This window comes from Sciurus carolinensis, chromosome 10 (assembly GCF_902686445.1).
Source record: "Sciurus carolinensis chromosome 10, mSciCar1.2, whole genome shotgun sequence".
NCBI lineage: Eukaryota > Metazoa > Chordata > Mammalia > Rodentia > Sciuridae > Sciurus > Sciurus carolinensis.
This window is the reverse complement of record NC_062222.1, coordinates 45,901,260-45,923,002: the sequence shown is the minus strand read 5'-3', so window position 1 is coordinate 45,923,002 and position 21,743 is coordinate 45,901,260. Positions and strand designations below refer to the sequence as shown.

At 47.9% G+C, this 21,743-nt stretch overlaps 1 protein-coding gene across 2 annotated transcripts; it reads right to left on the bottom strand.

The window, feature by feature from the left end:
* Window positions 1–1,138: 1,138 nt before the first annotated feature.
* On the bottom strand, window positions 1,139–20,819 carry Pitx2 (paired like homeodomain 2). 2 transcript variants are annotated; one of them, XM_047566786.1, is made up of 4 exons: window positions 20,579–20,819; window positions 16,904–16,959; window positions 4,836–5,041; window positions 1,139–2,395 (listed from the first exon to the last, which is right to left on the bottom strand). In XM_047566786.1, the coding sequence occupies exons 2-4, from the start codon at window positions 16,947–16,949 to the stop codon at window positions 1,832–1,834; spliced, it is 816 nt and encodes a 271-aa protein (XP_047422742.1). In that variant the 5' UTR covers window positions 16,950–16,959; window positions 20,579–20,819; the 3' UTR covers window positions 1,139–1,831. The 2 variants fall into 2 exon arrangements, with proteins under 2 accessions (XP_047422742.1, XP_047422741.1); XM_047566785.1 differs by lacking the exons at window positions 16,904–16,959; window positions 20,579–20,819 and adding an exon at window positions 5,906–6,434.
* Window positions 20,820–21,743: the final 924 nt, after the last annotated feature.

Genomic DNA, 21,743 nt, shown 5'->3' with positions numbered 1-21,743 from the left:
TCCTCCATTCCCAGGCATGGTGTTTGTACTCGCCCACGGGGCGGGGTGGGGCGGGGGGGGGGTGGAGGTGACAAGAATAACAAAAGACCTCAGCACTCTTCCTCCTCCCCCATAACTCTCCTAGCGCCACGGTGATGAATTCCTTGGGAATAAGTCCTATTTGCTACTATTTGTTAAGAAATCAAATTTCACATTAAAAAGAGAGCGATCTAAAAGCACTTATAAAGGAGGTTCGGGTGGTTAAAGTTCTTTTAAACACTCTCAGCAAACTCATTCCCAGTTTAGATGTCAGAGGAAAGGAGGGAGGGCCAGGGCTGTAATTCATCTTGATTTGCTTCATTGTCCTGCAGTTTGCAAACTATAATCCTGTATAATTTCAGGAACAAGCAGGTTTAGAATTAATGGGTCAATATTATTTAAAACAAAACATGGGGAGCATGACCTTTACCTCAACTACATATTGCTCGACAAGACTCAGGAAACTCCACTCTAACCTCTCAACCCCTGGGCTCTTTGAGAAACTGAAGGGCTGTAGTTATTAGAAATGGTCTTTGTTTCTTTTAATGTATCCACAGGATTTGAAAATAGTAATGCAATATAACATGAAGGATCTCTCTACTTAAGCCTGAAAGATAAACGCAGAGGCCTAAATATTTTGAACTGGAGGTGTTTCCACGTAAATTTATTATAGATGTATTCCTTCTAAGAGGAATGTATATAAATGGTACATGTATATATGCATACACATTTCTCCAGAACAATTGACTGGAGGTACAGTTTCTCCTCTGTTGGGGTGAACTTGAGAGTTGTCCCAGGCTGGCATACTTCTATATTTCTTTCACCTTTCTTCTTTTATATTATTTGTTAGCATAATGGAATCCTCTGGGTTTAAGCCAAAAAAATTTTTGAAAGACAAGACTTTGCCGTCTCCTCCACCCCCAACCTAGCCCCAGGAGTGCCCCCTTTTTTTGATTTTTAGTTTCTGATGAATGACTCTAATTTATTTCTACTAAATTTAAATAAGTACTGCCGCCTTGTATGTTTTACTGGGCAGGCAGAGGAAACTAGTTTGTTTAGGAGGCAGTGACTGAGACACCTTGGCCAGGTGATAGAGGAGGGGAGAAAGAATCCAGACCAATTTGTATGCAGTATATTTTACTCCCATGAAATAAAACACATTTTTCATATTTGCTGAAAAGTAAAACAATAATATTGTACGAAATGTTATACACAGGGTAGGTTGTACATAGCAGTTTCAGAAACATCATTGCATCCACCAGAGAAACTATTCTAAAACTGATATTCACACATTTTTATAATAATATGTTAGAAACATACAGTGTGGCATTTAGTATATACATTCCCTTGCTCGCAAGCGAAAAATCCTAATCGCTTCTGTATAACATGCTTTATTTTAAAGCCTAACCTTTAAAAACACTGTTGTGATATTACTAACAATTGCTTTTATAAAATTAATTTGACATTTCGATATATATACATCCTTTCAGTCATTTTAATGTTAACAATGCTAAACTTAAAAAATAACAAGCTTATAGTAATGTTAAAATGTCATATCCAGTCAAACATTTGTTTGTGTGTGTGTCCTTGCAACTGTTGGAAATACTTCTAGTGAAAGATGTCAGACACTGAGGACTTTCCTTTGAAAACGAAGGAGCTCTCTCTTTAATTCAGTGGTTTCCTTTTCTCCTTATATCTTCTTTTTCTCTTCCTTTCTTTAGTGCCCACGACCTTCTAGCATAATTCCCAGTCTTTCAAGGGCGGAGTTGCCCGATCCGGCACAGTCCTAGAATCCCAGTGCTGTGGGTGCGGCTCACACGGGCCTGTCCACTGCGTACTGGCAAGCACTCAGGTTGGACGCCGGGTTCTGCACGCTGGCGTAGCCGAAGCTGGAGTGCTGCTTTGCTTTCAGTCTCAGGCTGGCCAGGCTCGAGTTACACGTGTCCCTATAAACGTACGGAGGAGTCGGTGGCGCATAAGGACAGGCGGGTGTCGGCACCGCGGAATTCAGCGACGGGCTGCTCAGGTTGTTCAAGTTATTCAGGCTATTGAGGCTGGAGCCCGGAACGCCAGTCACCGCTGAGGGCACCATGCTGGACGACATACTCATGGACGAGATGGAGTTGGGTGGGGAGAACATGCTCTGTGATGACAGGGGATTGACGTTCATTGAGTTGAAGAAGGGGAAGCTCTTGGTGGACAAGGAGGCTGACGTGAGGCCCTTGGCCGCCCAGTTATTGTAGGAATAGCCCGGGTACATGTCGTCGTAGGGCTGCATAAGCCCGTTGAACTGAGGCCCGAAGCCATTCTTGCACAGCTCGGCCTGCTGGTTGCGCTCCCGCTTTCTCCATTTGGCTCGGCGATTCTTGAACCAAACCTGGGGACGGAAGGGATAGGGGAGCAAACAGAGGCCACAGTGGGGATTAATAAAAAGCTAGATCACCGAAAGCACCAGAGGCCAACCCTCCTCCAAATGTGCCCGCCCGCGATTCACCCTTGCAGCCAGGCGCCCCATGCCACCAAAGCCCTCACTGTTTCAAGCCCCAAGCCTCGGTCAGGGCCGGGAGGCCCCGCCAGCTCCGGCCTATGAGCCTGAATTCTGAGCTGGGCCACAAATCCCAGTCGAAAGCCTAGCGGGCTGCGGGTCGCTTGATCACTAACCCAGACCCTCCTCAGGGGCCAAAAACACTGTAAAAAAAAAACCAGGGTCAGCCGACTGTCTGCCCAACCCTTCCCAGACCACCTTGCAAATTTGCTTCTACTCCAAAACCACAGACCCAGTGATGAGGACAAGAGGCTGCGAGAGGGCACCGGAGTACCCTCTCTGCCTCCCACACAGTTCCTCCCTCCCCTCCAGGACCTCCACCGTCTTCCCCAACCCCTGGAACGAGCTCCTTCAACAAGAACCAGAATGCGACACCCTTCCTCGCCTAGAAAAAAAAACAAATAAAAAGCATAGGACCACCTCTTCGACCTGCTCGTTAAACTCCACGACCTAGTCGTGTTAAACTCCAAGAACCCAGAACCGGCCGGTCTCTCCCTCCCCCTTCCTTGGTTCTGCTTCGTCTCACACTCCGCCCATCTCAGGCCATTCGGGCGTGCCTTGTCCACCTCAGGCCTGATCCGAGGCTATCTTTTAGTTTTGCAGGCTGCCGACCAGGCCAGCTAGCCCCCACCCGCGTCCGGTGGCCCCGCCACAACCCCGCTCCCAATCCACATCGCGCCCACCAGTCTCCCCAGACGGAGTCTTTTGTGTATTGGAGTGAGGCCTGGCCCGAGATTTCCGAGCTGACACCGGTGATGTTTCACATTACACATCTCCGCGGGTCCCAGCCGCCTAATCCGCTTTTTTCCTTTCTTTCTCGATTTCCTTTTTATCCCCCTTCCTCTTTGCACCCGACTGCTATAAAAAGCACGCCTCACTCCCACTTGGCTGAACAAGTAGCCGCTGGAAGGAGGCAGCTGGAGGGAACAAGAACCCAGCGTTCGGCTGCAGAGGACAAGGGAGGGACTGTGGAAAAGCGGGCGGGATGGGAGGACTTCCCCGAAGAATGCTAGAAAACCCACCCAACTGTATTTTTATTTTAATTACTTGCATTTCTACCCTAGGTCTTTCGAACTTTGTCCAGGCGAAAAGGGTACGTGCAAGGCCCGTTCTCCCAATGCTAAAGAAGGCTAACGGAAGGCTGACCTCGCGCAAAACACGCGGCCCCAGTCCCAGTTCTGGTTCCGGGCAGTTAAACTAAAACTATATCCAACTTCATCCGGGCTCTTTTATCTACCAGCATAGCCTCATGCTCTGCACAAACGCCTCCCAGGAGTGTCTTCATTTCCTCCTGCTTGGAAGCACATTTGGTTTTTTATTCTCTTCTTCCTTATTGTTATCTAATGTTTTCTTATTTTTGCTATCTTTGCTCTGAGAACTTTACTTTTCTACCCAGAACACTTTTGTTCTAAACAGCAAAGCCTCTGGATGCTGCTTGGTTCTGCTTGCCGCTTCCAGAATACTGACAATTTTGGAATTTTCCACCGACCAGCACAAACCAGGATGTTGCTATTGGGTACTTTTTTTAAAGTTCATTTTTGCCATTCCAGATTTGCTTCAAAGTTAAGGTAAGATCTTTTTATAAAACTACGACTGTAATTTGGAGGAGGGCTATATCAATATTCAGAGTTCAACTCCTAAGAGAAATAAACCAAATTGGAAAGTCTTCTTTTTTCTCTTCCCTTATAAGTATACTAGCAGAAAAGTAGTAGTACTTTGCTTCCTGAGATCACAAAACCAGGGAATAGTGTCTGAAAGAGACCTAAATGGCTAAACCCTCGCGAAAAGACCGTGTGAAGAACTCGAGCCGAAGAAAGAAATGGCTGAGCCAGGCGGGGCGTGAAGGTTTCCCAGGGAGGGCCAACCCTTGCGTGTCTAGCCGGGTTTTCCTTGTTAAAGGCACACAGGTTGGAGCCTGTTCGCGGCTCCTGACCGGGAGGGATTTTATTAGCTCTGGTCTGGCGACTGCAATCTGGGAACACAATGCCCTTTGCAGAGGAATGCCCACGCGGCCCAGTTTGGGAGGGTGCGGGATGGCGCGGCAGTGAGCCGGTGCAGCTCCCGGCGCCTGCGCCAGGCAGGCAGCTCGGTCTCGGAAGGGGGAGCTGTAATCTTGGAACACCGGCAGCCGCTAGGCCTTCTGCCTTTGCAAAGCTGCTCCCCACCAGCGCCCGGTGGGGCAGCGTTGCCTTCCACACCCCTCCCTGGTCTGCGGGTTTTCCAGCTCAACAACTCCCTCCCCTAATTTCCCAGACTTGGGGCTTGCTCCTACCCGAACTCGGGCTTCGGTAAGGTTGGTCCACACCGCTATTTCTTCGCGCGTGGACATGTCTGGGTAGCGGTTTCTCTGGAAAGTGGCCTCCAACTCCTGCAGCTGCTGGCTTGTAAAGTGAGTTCGCTGCCGCCGTTGCCGCTTCTTCTTGGATGGGTCGTCGGCGCCCACGTCCTCATTCTTTCCCTGCTGGCTCTTATCTTTCTCTGAAAACGATACACACAAAGGTTCCGGTCAGCTTGCCCACCTGCAACCCCCAAACTCCAACTGGACCCGGCGGCAGAGGCCGCGAAAGAGCTAGGTTGCCGGCAGAGGGAGGGGAGCGTGCTCAGCTACTCCGCGCGGCAGGAAGCGCTGCATCTACGGGGTGTGCAGAAGAAAGTGTGGGTGTGTGCTCCCCATCTCCTCCCCTCCCCTCGGCGCCGCACGTTTTATTTACATGTTTATCTCAGCGAGGCGGCACATTCTTTTTTATAGCCTGTGCTTTCAAGTATATTTACACACCTCTACGCAGACACACCAAATCTCCTGGGACGCGCACACTTGCGCGCGTCTTTACAGACCCCCCTGGAAGAAAGCTCAGATTTCGATGCAGTTTCAAGAAGTCTAGGGAAAGTAGCTACTGGGATTCATTAGGTTCCCAGGTTCGCTAGTTCTTTGGGAGGGGGGTGCCTCTTTGTAAGGAGCATTTGAGTGGGTTCAGAAGTACTTTTCTAACGAGGTGAAAACCGAGAAAACAGGGATAGATGTGGAGCGGCCTCTGAACGTCCTTGAATGGAGATGCTGGAACTTTTGTGATCCAGGCAACAGAAATGAAGCCAGTGTATGAAGTGGGGGTGGTGGTGGGGGAGCAGAATTGCGCGGCCACATAAACCAGGCCAGTGGAGGTAAAACGGAAAAAGGGACGGGGTCATCACAGCCCCGGCTTCCGGAAGTTCTGCGGCCAGCAAGCAGATCGACCACTCCCACCACACCTCCCCCCGGAGGGACCGACTTCCTCGGGGGCGAGAGGGACCTGGCGGCGCGCGGCTGTTGTGCTAGAGTGTCCGCCGGGCGGCGCGGCGCCTTACCTGCGGCCTCCGGGCTGGAGGTGTCGGAGATGGTGTGCACCTCCAGCCTGTGCTTAGAGGAGTCCAGGGAGCGGGGTTGACCTGGGGCCAGGACCGAAGCCATGGCTAACGGCTGGGGATGGTGACTGGAGGAGGACGAGGAGGCGGCCGACAGCTTGGTCCCGGCTGCTCGGTGCTCCAAGTGCAGCGGGCCTTTCATGCAGTTCATGGACGAGGGAACGCACCGCCCTACGAGTCCTGGGCTACGGCCCCGCCGAGCCCCCGTGGCCGCCGCCGTGCGCTTTGGATCGCGCTCTAGGCGCAGAGATTCCCCGCTGTGGTCCCTGCGGGCAGAGTCAGGGGTCGCAACCCCTGCTGAGTCCTGGAACCAGGTTGCCCCCGTCTCCTTCGGAAGACTCAAGCGAAAGAATCCGGCAGTCGAAAGTCAGAGGGCAAACGGAAACATGGGAATGTGAGCAGGAGATCACCTCTTGGAGCGTCTTTGGGGAGCAGGCTTCCACGCTCCAAAGTGAAACAAGAGTGGGCAAAGACCCCCTTCTTTCCTCCCTCCCTCCCTCCCTCCCCCAGATACCCCTCCAATAAGGAAAGCTAACGCCGATCACTCTCTGCCCGCCCCTTGCGCCAGCCTTGACAGCGAAGTGTCAAGAGTGACAGGGACAGGTAGTTGATATTAGATCCCCCGCGGCGGCGGCAGCGGCAACAGCAGCGACGTAGCCCTCTGAGCACACCCTCCGCTGAGCGCAAGCACAACCCTTCTGGCCGTCGAGCTGGAGCCGGGCCCTGCCGCCGCTCAACTCCAGGCACCCAAGCGAGCGACGGACAAGGTCTGCGGTTCGGCGCTTCTCAGTTGGCCTAACATCTTAAAACCAGAGGCGGGCTTCCTGGTGGCGAGACGTCATTCTGCAGCGGCCCTCCCCAACCCTCTCCGCCTCCGCCTCCTCCAGACCCTTCGCGGGGCGGGACTGACGTGGCTTCACACCAATCACGAGGCCCGGAGCCGCGCTGAGGGACTGTCCTTTCTGCACCTATCAGCAGTGTGGGGCCGGGCTAATTGCTTGTTGTGCCCACCCGGTCTACACAGGCACTCTCCTGGGAATTTTGCTCCTGCCCGGCCAAAGACGATTCGACTTTTAGTTAGGACCCTGAGGTTCAGAGATGAGGGTAGGAGTCAAAGACTTGGGAGAAAGGTGCAAAAGGTCAATGTTGAGGGCTGAAAAGTACCAGATCAACAAGGCACCCCACTTCCCTTTAGTGTTTCACTACATCCATTTCAAATAGAGACCCCTCACCCCACCTCGCCCCATATAGAAAGGAGACATGCTACCTAAAAACTACACAATGTTAAAAACATCAACAAATCAGTGTTCCGATCTTAAATTTTCCAAACTGCCTGTCAGGTGAATGCCGCGCTAATCTGAAGAAGCTTTAGTTTAATTGCAAGGAAGATAAAGTCCTGAAAAGGCAGGCTAATAAATTAGAAATCGAGAAGAAAATGGACCCGTCAAAAGAAAATTACCTTGACTTTAAACGAACAACTGCTTGGTGGTTCACTGTGGATTTATACAAGAATAAAAAGTCGCCTCAGATCACGTCCTCTGTAATGCTTATTAGTCCCCAGACAGAAAACACAATAGAATAGAAACCCTAACCCAGCGTTTTCAAAATGCTGAAAGCTTATCCATTCTACTTAACGTTGATTAAGACACATATCCCAAATCTTTCAAATTCCTTGTATACTGTATTAAGCTCGTCCTAACCCGAGAGAGCCATGCTTTAAATTCGACTCTCTTGTTTACTTTATTATCAATCAGATTCAAATCCATAAAGCCTGTAGAATCAACAACCTTGAGCTAATTATATATAAAATATGCTTTAATGAATTTCCATACAATTAAGAATGTTGTCAAATAACCAATTTCAAGGATAATTTTTGCCATTTTCTTTTCCTAGGGAGTTCAAGCCTGTCTTGAATCATGAAAGTGCAAGCAGGCAGAGGCAGTAGCATGAGGGTTGAGGGAGAAAAACCTAGAATGCTCAACTAGGAAAAGCAAAGCCTTATTCATTTAAATAAAAGAAAACAAAACAAGAATCACCTTTGGGGTCATCAACTCTTTAGAGCACTATTCCCAAAGAAATTAAAGCAAGAAATCCAAACATTCAATGTAATTTTTGAAAGTCCTTTAGTCAGGCTAAGGATATATAGCTCACTAGTACAGTGCCTAGCATAAGAGGGCCTGAGTCCCATCTCCAGCACCACAAAGAAAAAAAGTCCTTTTGTCCCCCAGCTTAGGTCAGCTGAAGAACACAAAGTAATCTCCCCTGGGTTTCTGCATTGGCGATTGTTTTATTGTGGAGTTAGTGTTATCATCCCTGAATGTGTATTTGTTTGACATTACAGTCAATGATTTGCAATGCCAGTATGAGGTATCTTCAGAAAACTCCCTCCTTGTCCTTGTTCACAAGATTGGGAAACTTATTCAGTCTGGGACTGGGCAAATGAAGCTGACTACAAATCTATTTGCAAGATATCTCCTTCCTCTGCTCTGATGCCCCCCAAACCCTATTTCCCCCAATCTAATTACTCTTGAGGACAGTTGGAGGAACCAAATGAGAACAGTTTTTCAGTCTCTTCTCACCAGTATTATCCCATTCTATGATAAATTTTAGCTACTACGGGAACTTTCTTCATAGTAAGCTTTAAATCAGCATTTCTAGTTTTAACCTTTTATTCCACTTTACCCCATTTCACGCACACACACACACCTGCTCACAGCACAACACGTCCCCATGTGACAGGTCTGCATTAACTGAGGCTCATACATCCAGCTATATTAGGTCCTGCAATCTTATCACTAAATTATACATATTACACCAGCAGCCTGTTGGTAAAGAAGGTTAAATTAATTTACATTCTGCTCATTATCTGGTGCTTAAATGACGCATTTTATCCCTGAGATTTGGCGGAGAATCTCCTTCTCAGACCCCACAGCGTTTCACTGAAGACAATGCTCTTACATTTGTAGTGGTTTTTAATCTGATAAGACTCTAATTTGCTTAAGTCTTTTAAATAAGGGTTTTAAATGTTTCTAGCCGTTTTCTTATTGAATTTCTTCTAATTCCCTCAAGATCATAAAGTATATGTGTAAAGTAAATATTTTCTTCCATTGCACTGTCAGCCAATGACCTATAACTAAGTCAATATGAATCCAGTTCTTTTCTGCCCAATGTGTTTACTAATCATATTCCACTTTCTTCTTTAAACCTCAGGATAGCTGTGGACCCCACAATCCCATGTCCCTTAAACTTCATTTCATGAAGAGTCTACATCACGTCAATGAATGGAAAAAAATTCTCTACTGTAGTGAGCATACTCTCTTCCTTGTTTCAAGATTCAAGCCCCAGAGATGCAATTTTTTTTTGTAGGTTTGGGGTGTTTTTCAAAACTCCTTATTCTGGAAAGCTGAGAAGCTCCACAGAGTCATAGAGATTTCCAAACCCATCTCTTATTAAACCCACAGTGTTTTTTTTTTTTTTTGTTGTTGTTGTTGTTTTGTTTTTTTGTTTTTGTTTTTTTTTTTTTTTTTTTTTTTGCTTTAAGTTCTGGTGGCTCTGCTCTTCTAAAGGAACTTTCATCATGGTAAACTCACACATGTGAAGGACCACAAACGGTCTTCAAAGTGGGTGAAAAACCCAAGTAAGTGACAGCACCTTAGTGGTGCCAATGTGTGGGAGATGTTGAAAATGCTGGAGATCTGCGGGCGGCTGAGAAGCCAAAAAAATAAGGAATTTAAATTGTGTGGGTCCACTTAAGTCAAGAGGAGAGTAGAAATGAAGTCAAACATATAAGTATATATGCCTATATATATGTGTGTGTGTGTGTATATATATATATATATATATATATATATATATATATATACACACCTCCAACAACTGATTCAAATTGAGAGTTTTCTTCGCATTTTTTCAGCCAGAGTTTCAACCCTTTCCTAAATCTCTTAATTACTTTACACACTCTGAGCAGATGAGACTGGGCAACACTCTTCCCAGGACCAACAGGGTTCACTCCACCCATTGCAGGGAAACACCAAAATGAAAAGCTTAGGTGGGGAAAAGGAAATGTGTGGTAGAGACCAAGAAATGCTTTTCAATGAAAACTCTGAGGTGGTAGTGGTGAGCAAGTTTGAAGATTTAATCTGCATAACACTTGTGTGCCTGCACGTGCATGCACATGCATTGGCAGCATAGATAAGGAAAGAATTGTAAATCAAGAAATATTATGTATTTTATGAATTCAGCATTACTGTGATCTCTGGCTGGAATCTTCTTGATTGACTCTAGAAATTACTATGACTTCAGCCTCCATCACATAAGTTTTCAATCCAGAGAAAAGCAATGTGGTCTCTGCTGCATGATCTCCTCCTAGTGCAGGTTTGAGCTTTTGAGTCTAGGAGACATATCAAGGGCCGACTCAGTTGGGGTTTTTTGCTTACTCTTTCAAAGAAAGACCCTCCAGGAGGGAAATGTGTGACACGGGGTCAGGCGTGTTTTGAGCTGGTATTTGCCACCGATTACCAGTCTTAAAGTCTTATTTAATTTCACACTCTTTAGTGTTAGTTGCGCAAATTCCCTCTGGCCATCGGGACGAACGGTTGGGCTGGGCAGTCACTCTCGTTAGTTGCAGCGGAGTATGGGCTGGGACCTACCCAAGCGATCTCTAAATTTTGGAAAGAATCTGTCCTCAGCGCTCACCCGGAAGATGGCTCAATTAGATATCTTCCTGAGCTGTCAGGCTCTAGAGGGGCGGGAGTCCTGCCCAGCCCAGGCCAGTTCAAGGACGAGGCCCGCCCGGACTAAGCTCACAGCCACGTGATGTGCGGTGAGTGTGTGCGCTGGCCGTGTGAGGCGCAGAGGTCAGATGGAGACCTTGCACCCTGCCCAAGAAGTGGCCTTTCCTCCTCTCTTTCCACTGCCTGGCTCCCCCAGAAAACAAAACCAAGCTAGAAAAGGTTCCCTTCACTCCAGAGCCATGAAACTAACCCAGAAATTAAAAGCTTCTCCGTGGCTGATTTTTCCTATTTCCTTAATGGAATAAAAAAAAGCGCTGATTTGTTAAAAGGGTAGGATTCTTTTCCGTATCAGATGTTCGTAGATGTATTGAGCAACACCCACCTTCCCTGGGTCCCTGCAAAGGACATCTATGTTTCTAGTTACTCAACCTCTTTAAGTTTGGGGTGACTAGCTCCGGGGGTGGTTTTCAGTGTGGGTGGGAGTCCCACCCTCAATGAGAGAAGAGAGGGATTGGTGGGGGGAGTCACTGAAATGACTAGACCAATATATATGCCCGCTAATGTCTCTTCACAAATTTGCCTGGTAGCGCTGTAGGTTCAACATGTGCTCATTTAATCTCTGGAAAGCAGCTATTTAAAAAAGTAAAATAAGGAGAACAGTCTAATATACACATGTTAGAGGTATAGGGGAAGAAAGAATGGAGGGAGAGAGAATGAATGAATGAATGAATGAAAGAAAATGAGATTAAACATAGATACCTAGAATTGGAAAGAAAGAAGTGGCAAGGGGTTAACTGAAGTAACTTTTTAAAAAATAATTGGATTAAAGCACCTCTCTCTCTCTCTCTCTCTCTCTTCTTCCTTCCCTTTTCTGTATCTCTCACTCTCCCTTCTTTCTGTTTTCTCTCTCCCAGACATGCTGGTAGCTAACATTCAGCATTAGTTGTCATGGTGACCATAAATCACATAAATCCAAAAATACCCACCTATAATCTGAGATGAAGCTTTTATTTCCCTAGCGAAATAATATTTTAAAAGCTGTCAGCTGACCAAAAAAAAAAAAAAAAAAAAAGAACCCACCTCATTGTCGTAACCCAAGTAATATATTACTTCTAAAGGTTTAAATTAAAATGTCATCCTGTTAAAAACATGCTGGGAGAATCTTGGGCACTCCTTGTGTCAGATCCTCACAAAGAAGATCTTCACTCCTGATGGTTCTTTAACACACATACACAATTTTGCACGCACTCTCTTCTTCCATTAATTTCCTCCCTTCCCTCTCAAGGACTACCTTAGTCCTCTCAGGCTCTATGCACTGGATTATAAAAGAATAGTATCCTTGTAGATCAAAAAGAAACCTGGGACAGTGCTGAGCCTTTTGGGACCTTGTGTGTTGCTCATTGGTTATTGATTATTTCCCAAATGAAAGATGGGGACTTTGTGGGTAAAGATGTTTGTAGGACCACAATGCAGGGGGCAGCCTAAAGGACTTAAGAAGAAAGGCAGAGAGGAGGACAGGAAGGGGAAAGGTTGAGTAGTAAAGAACTGAGCTGGGTAGCTAGGTACTGTGGTTAAGTCTTGGCCTAGAAATGGTAGGTATATTCTCCGATTTCTGCCTTTTTCTCCTCCACAAGGAAACTTTTCCAATTGGAGACCCTGGGGAGGGACATGCGGCTGCAGTTGGGCCTTTTGTCTTCTACCTTGGGCTTGTTGTCTTTTGCCTATCTTGGATTACAGGGTATTCGCCTAGATGAAGAGCCATTAATTACCCATTCAGTCAATATTAGGAAGACGACAAAGCTTTTTACATAGGATTAAGAAGACATCAGATTGTTCCATTAGTATATTCCTGCTCACGAATAAGCTTTCGTTATACATTTCCTTTTCCCCGGAGTCGCTCTAACAACTGCTGCATACATTAACAGCGGGCGGTGCGGAATAACAGCCCAACCAGCCTTAAGAAACTTTGCGTAAGGAGTCAGTAGCCAGTTTCGCGATCTGTGAAGACTCTTTTTGACAGCCGGGATCCACAAGGGACTGACTACCTTTGGACAATCGGTAGTTTCCCCGTTGGCCAGGAATACAGCAAAGCAGAGAAACGGCTTCTGCCAAAAGGCTGCAGATTGGATGGTAAGGTGGTGGTGGTGGTGTCCGAGAAGAGAAAAGAAAATGGAAAACTTCTTTCTACCCAGCTCTCCTGCTTCATTGCTTTTTCCTCAAGCCTCATGCATCCTTCAGTGAGCACTTGTCCCTTCCTAGTCACAGGAAGAGCCCTCCATATCTCCCTTCTGACAACTCAGGGTCCAGATCACCACCCTAGGGCCACCATTTTGCTTTTTGCTAGAGACATCTGGGCTGATCTCTTTGGTATCCGTATTAGCATTAAAGTCGCTTCATAACCGCGAAGGAAAACCGGATTATTTGCTTTCAGGGGGAACATTAGGCGTCCACGTAGCACGTGCTAGGCAAACATTTGCTGATTGAATGGGGGCTGAAGGGGGAGACTGCAGCCACCAAGAAAGTCAGCGTTAACCTGAGTCCTCTGAAAGAGCCTGGGACCGAGCTGCCACAGAGTATGGAGGTGTGTGTGTGTGTGTGTCCCGCCTGGGGTGTCCCCAGGGGCCTTGGAATTCCCCAACCAGGGGGAGAAAGTCTACACACAGCAGTCTATGGCACACTTTTAGCCCAGCCATTCTGCCAAAGCTATTTTAAAATTAATGGCTTTGCTGGGGGGGGGGGGGACTGGGCGAAGTACATGCTCCACGTCAAAACGCAAGGCCAGGCTTTGGGGTCAATGGAACCCCACAACGCAGTAGAATTTCAGCCCGGATCCTCGAGCCACCAACCTGAAACTTTTTAAGTCATCAACAGGGATGCGGCAGTTCCCTTCCTGAAGGTCAAGGCCATTTTATGAGTTCCGCAAAATGGGTTCCTTTTAGGATCCCCAGAGCAAGAAAAGTCAAGGGCCTCTATTGTATAGGATGCTCCCGGTGGGCCCTTGCACCTTTGCGGGGCAGGGGGGAGAGGGGAGGGTGTGGGAGTAACTACTTAAGTTGCCAACCCTTCCTCACCCGCTTCCACGCAGCCATACCTCTCTTAACCCTCTATCAAGCCCCGACTCCAACAGATATTTTAGTCACCTCACACTCCTTCCTCAGGTTTCCAGGAGCTTGAGCCTGGCTTGGGGTCTGCCCAATGGGTATCAGGAAAGGGCCTTTCTGGGGAAGGACACAAAACCCGGGACTCTCAGAGGTCTCTCCTGCCTCTTTAGAGCATTTTTAGTCTTCAAGGAGGATATGGTGTTTATTTGTGGGGAAAGGAGAAGGTAAGCCAATAATAGAGCATCATGGCTTCAGAAAGAAATGGTATGCCATTGTAAACCTTTTTTCTTTTTAAAAGCAAAGAAAAACTAAAATTACGGGAGATAAATATTTTTGTTTTTAAAGTGGGGTGGCCAGGAGTTTGCAGGTTTCTTGTCACCTTATAATCAGTAAAGGGTACTTATTCTGGCAACCTTCCTTCAGAGATGCTACAGCTTTGCCTATTGGTGTGTGACAGTTTTTCTTTACCGGTTCCCTAAAACCCAACAAAGTCAAGATTTTCGTTATTTCTTCCCATCACATGCCTCTTCTTAATTAGTGGCACTAACATGTTTGAGCAGCATTTTTTTTTTTTTCAGTCCAAAAGGTAGAAAGGAGACTTTTGACAGTGTAGGCAAAAGAACATTTAACGTGCACCAAAATAATCCGGGCCTGAAAGTAATGGTTAAGAAAACAATCGTTCATTATTTCTAGGTTTCGAGTTTGTTTTTGTTTGGTTTTTATTTTTTTATTTATTTATTTTTACTAATTATCGAAAGGGAATGCCTAGCGCCACCTGTGACCTGTGCGGGCAGGACTCTTGACTTTCAGACCTTACTGCCCACCTAGGAGGACCCTCTCCTATTCTAAACTTCTCCTTGAAGGGGCACTTCCTTTCTCAGTTTATAAGGAGGTCACCCGTCCTCAGAAACCATTCCTTCGGTCAACGAAGGTGAGCGGGGAGGAGACAGACTGAGCTTCCTTGAGTGGAGTGCAAGAAACGTCAGCCTCTGCTAGGCGAAGGCCCGCCCGCCCCGTGCGAAGCAAGACCCGGGAGCTCGGTTGATCTGTCGAGAGCTCAGGCTGCGCCTGCACAAAACATTTTCCCGGAGAGTCATCGCTGTTCTTGATTTTTAACCATATTCCAAACATTCTCCGGTCTAATAATTTATTTTTATGACCGATTATCAAACAGAAGAAGAATTTAACACAATCTTAATGACAGAAATCACCCGACATTATCTCTGCATTGCCCCCATTTAACCCCATGGGGTTAATCCCGGACAAGTGAGCGTTTAACTGGCCCAGCAGGACGACTAGCGATATTGTGCAGTGTAGGGACCATGAAGCTTCAGATCGCTTTAGACATTGTATTTCAACAAATGATGCTTTTTTTCCCCCCCTCGGAAACTCCGAGAAGTCCAAATATAGGGCCTTTGTTTTCTTCTTAGGAATAGGGTTTGTTTACCTGGCAGGAGTCCCAAATCGCCCCCCTCTGGCACACATTACATTTGTATCCTTACACTTTAATCCGGAAGGAGGGAGTTGGGGCGGAGGGCTGTGGGGGACTTTATCTCCTCACACTATCAAAGGTCAACAACCTCTTAAGGCTACGTACTTATTTATTACGAAGCCTGGAAAGCCCGGAGAACATTAAATTTAAGTTTTTAACGTATTCCAAAAGAAAGCCTCCTCTCATCCTTACACACACATATACACACACACACACACACACAAACATACGCAAAATTAAATGACAAATTTCAATTCAGCGGAGACCTGTACAGTGGGTTAAAGATATTTTAACTTTTTACACAAGCCTACGGATTTTGCGCGGCAATGTCCCTTGACTCGTCCAGGGCGAAACTGACCAATCAAACAACGACATCACCAGAACCAAGGCCTGGCAACCAGCACAAGCAGGCAGGTTCGCGTCGTCAGGGGCGCTCACTCCATTCTACCCTCGGCTGCTGCGTACAGTTGCTGCCCGCAGGCTCTTCAGCGCTGTTGTCAGAACCTCAACTCGCGGAGGCGAACCTTCGCCAACACAATTTTCCTGTGCTTGCCTCATGCGATAAACTCCGCACCCACAAACTTGGGTGGGGCATTGCTGAAAGCCTTAGGGACCGGGTGGGCCCTGGTGGTTCTGCGCGCAGTGGGACACGGCGAGCGACAGAGGTCGCTGTTGGACCACTTTTCCACGCCAAGCTAGAGGCACCGAAGTACGCTGGGGAGTGCATAAAGGCTCAGACCACAGGGAGAGAGGAGCGGGAGAGGTGTTGGGTCTCAGGAGTGCAGTATAATTTGGGGAAAGGAATTAACGTCCCTGGGAACGGCTGCTTCCCGTTCTAACCAGAAGCTAAGTATCTAAATTCAAGCAGCCGCGGCGCCGGGTCTGGCGACCTCATCTGCTTGCGCTTCACCCGAGGCCCGGAGTCCCGGAGGCGGGTGCCCAGCTCGCGGCCTGCGCTTCCCTCCCGGCCTTACCATTGGCGCCGGGATGCTGCCGCGGGAAGAGCTTGCTGCTCGCTGCCTCTTTCCGGCTCTCAGGAGAGTCCGTGAACTCGACCTTTTTGATTTCGGAGTCTTTGGAGAAGAGACATTCAACGGCCGCCGGCTGGACGCCTGGGCCGTGTGCGCGCGCGCGCCCCACGTGCAGTGGAGAGGGGCGCCAGGGACCGTGGCCCGAAGGAGCCCGGGGCGGGTTGGGGTGAGGGTGGGGAGCGAGGCAGGACGGAGGAGAAAGAGGGACAAAGAGCAAAGACCCAGTTAGAGAAAAGAGCGGACGGCATTCCCATCCCCCAGACCCTCTGGCAACCCAGCGAAGAGCGGCGTAGTTTCTCCGCACCTCCCCGGCTGCCCGGGGCTCCAACCGGGAGAGTGTGTCAGGACATTCCGCACGCAACACGCTGCTTCCTCTTTGCCCACTGCTCCCCAAAGTCTCCCAAAGGAGACACCGTGGGCATCCCGGTTCTGATTTTCTTCCTGCCTAGACGGGCCCCTCGGAAAATCGCCCCTCGCCGGGGCCTCACTGCAGAGCCGGGGCCCTCTCGCCGCCTTTGAGTGACGCGGTCTCCCGTCCATTGGCCCAGGACACTGGTCCAAGGCCAGGAGAAAAGGACTCTTACCTAATTGCACACACGCCGACACTAGTTTTCGGCAATTGGTCTCCATTCCCAGTTATCTGCAAAACAGAAGAGAAGGAGGGCTTTGAGAAGCTGCAGTCATCGAACTCACAAGGCTCAGAGGAGGCTACCTGTGGGGAGGTCAACATCAATTCTAGCTGTTATGCGCCGATTAGGTACTACGCCTCAGACATGTTTCGCGTACCTGACAGTCTCTGGTTGCCCAGCAGCATCTCCAGCTTAGCCTCGGTCCTAAAACCTCTGCATGTTTACCAGGAAGGCATCTATTTACGGAGTTGCAGGGAACGGGCCTCAGAGGCAAGGAGCCCATAAAGCCACGGAGTTCAGGGGAGACTGTGGAACTACTTTCAAGGGTATCTGTGTTGGAGAGCAACCTTAAGCATATACACAATTTGGGAGCGGGTGGAGACGACTTTTTCTTTTTTGGAAGGCCACCATTCAGCAGTGTTTGTCCGTTAGTTGGAGCTCCGTAAGCACTTGCAGAACGTCAAAGCCAACTTGCTCCTGTCCCAGAGAGCAGTTTCCCTCCGTTTTCTACAAATTCTGAAAGGAAGGGACTCTTGGCCTGGGGTGTTCCAGGAGCAAGCTGCCTTTGGGCCTCTCCTCTATTAGGAACCACTTTTCCATATTTAGCCACTTTTCCCTGGAGATACTCATCCGACCATTTATTTACCCTAAAGTATGATTGAAGATCGCCGAGAGGAGAAACCGAGTGGACTCAGCGAAACAGAGGAGGGAGAGCAAGCTTTCCTGGAGGGTTCACAGTTCGACAAGCACTGAGAAAGCCCTGGGGCAAACTGCTCCCCTTGTTCTTTCCTTTCCCCTTCAGGCAGGCCAAATCTTTCAAATTTCCAACCACAGCGATTCGAGTCAAGCGTTTTAGCGTGCACCCCTTTCTTTGCCACAGGCAAACCCGGAGAGGTGGGTGGCGCAGAAGCGCATTTAAAGTCAAGAAAAGAAGGGTCCTGGGCTCCCCAGGTCCCTACGATCTTGGTTCCTACCTCTCTCCACGCTAGCCAGGGTATGCTAGCCAGGGGTAGGGGGTGGGAGCCGGCGTTGCGGGGCTGGCGGAGGGGCAGAGGCGGGGCAGGGAGCTGTGGGCCAGCTTCTAGCCTGTGTCTTGTTTCCCTGCTTCTTAGCCTCTCTGGGAGTGAGCCTGGCCCCAGGGACCGCTGGCCAAGGTCGCTGTCTAGAGGAGGGGCTGCCCGGTGCAGTAGCGTGGGCATCTGAGTGTGGGGTCCTCCTGATGGTTCCCCCCACCAGCTATGGAGCACTCGGGCAGGGACTCTGCGGATCCTTGTGGGCCTGTGGGCCCAGAAGTAGCAGTTTGGCGGCTCCAGATTTAGTGATTCTGCAGTAAAATCACAGGATTAGTCCCTGATTGAGATGTCTGTTCGTGAGATATTACAAAATTCATTATCACAGCTTTCTACTAACTCGATATGAAGTAACACAGATGGGATTTTATTAGTCCAGACTTCAAATGTTTACTTATGATAATTTCAGGGGAAATTTGCATGTCATCATCATTTCGATAATCTTTTTTTTTTTTTTTTTTTTTATATGTCTGAACTGGCTGCATTATTAGCCGGTAGCCAGAACATTGCAGATGGCAACTACAAATAGTTTTTATTTTATTTTATTTTTAAGGACTGAAATATACAAAAGAAAAAGATCTGGTCTCTGGGTGTAAAGTCAATTATTACACATTCTCCCCCCACAGCCCCGTGCTTCAGTGCTGAAGACCAAACAAAGCAATACAAAACAAATCTTCAAGAAATCATAGGGTTCCACTCTAAGGACTGAAAGGAAGGTCAAGGCATGTTCCTTAACTCATTCCTACGAGTCCTTGTGACTTCAGGATTTATTTTGCAGCAAAAAGCCCCAAGACCTGCATTTTGTGCTTCTTATAATGACCAGGCCTAATAGACAGGTTCAGTCTAAATAACTGGGGTAGAAAAAATTTTGAGACCTTCGATTCCTGCCTGCTAATTCTTAAGCTTGTCCTGTTAAGACAAGTCTGGTGTGACATATTTCACTGCCAGACTTTGGGACTGGCATCAATGGCTAATCTCACAAATTGAGGATGTGGGACTTTTCACCCCAAAAGTTCATGTCTTGTTGGAATGTATATGCCAGGCAGTCTTATTCTGATCAACTTGTGTTTTACATTATGACCACACGAAAGAGTACTACACAGCACCACGCTGGCAAGGCTAAGAAATATAACAGTTTAAAAATAATTTTTGTTGATCGACACAAAAATGAAATCAAAGGAAAAATAGTTTTAATAATTCCAAATACTTTTCATATTTCTCCCCTTTGCATTTACTTTGTTACTCCATAACAAAATCTTTAATGGAAAGTTTAAAAATAAACAGGAGAACATGTGTTTTAAATGAACCAAATTGGTGAGATTAGCCAGTAAATTAATTTACAGTGGGTAATCATTTAAGGAAATTAAAATATTGATTAATACAGTTCCATATTTTACCATGTGTAAGCCTTTTTAAAACTAATATTGATGCTTTAGGAATATCTGGAGACAAACATGCTCAATTTAGGAGACAAAGCACCTGAATAATTTAAGTGTAGTTTTGCTGAGATAAAGTAAAACATTCCATAAATGAGGTGACTCTTAAATTTTGGAGGAATGTTTGATTATTGAAATCTTATTCTTATTTCATTTTATGTCAACAAAAATCCTCAATTTTGCTTGTATATGCTTTGTTTCTCTGACATTATTGGTACTTGAATTTTGATGGATTTCCTCCAAAATGGAATTTCATGTGATAAAACCATCGTTAGTTTTGATTAATGAGCTAAACAGAATGCAAGGAACTATCTCTAAAGCAGATTAATTTTTTCATAAAGATATTTTAGAATGTGAGTTCCTGTAATTTAAATTTATAACAGTAAAAGTTTTCTCCATTTAGTTTATTTTAATAAGACAATACTCGCACAAAGAGAGTAAAAAAACAGCACTCTCTGATAGTCTGATTTCTAAAGTAAGGTGATTAAATTTGGAATAAAAGAACATTTTTCAGGTTTAGAATCATATATTTTTCTTTAGTCTCCAGTTGGAAAATATTTCCCTCCCCTATTTCCATTTAAAATGTCTCTCCTGAAGTGCAAGATTGGAGTTGACTGGTGATCAATTTAAAGGATTTATAATCCAAAGTAATTGTTCGAGCTTGGCATCTAGGCCTGGCTCCCAGGTAATTCGTTTGGGCCTGAGAGGTCACTAACTGCCAGTTAAGATGGAATCTCTTTTTCTAAAGTGTAATAATGGGAAGAAGGCTAATCTTCCAGTAGCTGAAACTTTGTACCGGGCCCTTTATCTTGAGAATGCTAATCCTCGGCCTGAGGATTTGTCCCTGCCGTGTTGGCACCGAGATTTCAGGGAAGATACCTCGTTTTAAATGCCAGCCATGGTCTGGCTTCCCACTCGACTTCAGCACCCCGTAGATTGTTAGTGTCTGTGACTGGGGACGAAAGGAACAAGGCTTTGCAAGATCTGTTTGCCAACTGCCTTACCTCGGGGAAAACGCAGCCCCTAGCGCCACAAATCACCTACGGTGAAGATTCTCCAAAGTGGAACAAATTTCCAGACTCGCATTATCTCACATCCCTGCGGGAGAGATGGCCTCCACTTACCGGCTACCGGGAGAGAGCTGCTGTCTCCGCGTCCCACCGCTTCCCAGGACGATTTCCAGAAAGAGAGGCTCGGGCTGCACGGAAAGCGCCCGAAAGCCGGGCCTGGGAGGACTGCAGGACTCCCGAGGGTGCTAAGTTCCGAGAGAGTCCACGGGTGCGCTGGGGGCCTCCGAAATCTAGCAGTCACTGGCAGTTTTCTTTCAGCTCCTCTCCGGCTTTCTCGCTCGGTCTCGCACTCTCTCTCCCCTCCCTCCCTCTCATCCCTCTCTCTTCCCTCAGCTCCGACTCTGTGTGGGGAGTGACGTGACGTCAGCAGAGATTCCACCAAACTCCACTGCACAGTGGCGCGCGGGCGGGCGGGCGGCTGAACCCGGCTGTGCGGCGGGCGATCAAGGAGCTAGCACAGCGCTCCGGCAAGCGCGGGGGGAGAGCGCAGGGGCGACGAAAAGCAAGGCAGGGGAGGGAAAGGGAGGCCGGCGGGCCGAAGAGTCCGGAGCGGGAGAAAGAAGCCCGGAGGCAGAAAAGAGAGGGAGCCGGGCTGGGCGCTGGGACAGGAGCTGACTGTGCAGAAGGAGCACGCGCTCCCGCAGTGGAAAGGAGGACTAGAAGGGAGGGAGGATGGGATGGAGAAGAAAAAGGAATCTGCGCCAAACCGGGAGTCCTAATAAATCAGAGGGGGAGGGCCAGGGCGTGGGGAGACATAAGTCTACTCCTGGGGGAATAAATCAGGACCGCTTGGAAAGACTGGACGGGGAAGGTGGCCCACGAAATGGAACAAAGGACACTGTGCATGGGTTTGTGGGGCGAGGCGTGGGGAGTGTGTGAGTGTGTGCATATGTGACCTCCTCTTAGGCCTGCAGGATTGAAGAAAGAGGTCGCCGCAATGAGAGGCCGAGTGGGGGAGGGAACTGAGAGACTGACAGAGAGGGCAGGAATGGAGGTGAGTGGGTGGGGTGAGAAGGGATGACTAGGGAGAATCTGGAAAAATGGGGTGAGTGAGGGAGAAGGTGGGAGGGCAACAGCGGAAGCAAAAGAATTAGACTAATGGGGGGGCAGGCCAGAACACTTGGCCCAGTGCGACAGAGGCACCCCGCCTGAGGTCAAGGCGGTGGACCAGGAGCGCTCCGAATGTCCTAGCGCAGGTAGGCAGGGCCACGCGCTGACC

Bases quoted from the DNA above. Each gene is read 5' to 3' on its own strand.
- Pitx2 (XM_047566785.1), bottom strand. From the start codon at position 6,113: ATGAACTGCATGAAAGGCCCGCTGCACTTGGAGCACCGAGCAGCCGGG. The intron at 5,042-5,905 runs GTAAGGCGCCGC...TATCGTTTTCAG, and splicing joins CTCCAGCCCGGAGGCCGCAG to AGAAAGATAAGAGCCAGCAG. The intron at 2,396-4,835 runs GTAGGAGCAAGC...TTCCGTCCCCAG, and splicing joins TTACCGAAGCCCGAGTTCGG to GTTTGGTTCAAGAATCGCCG.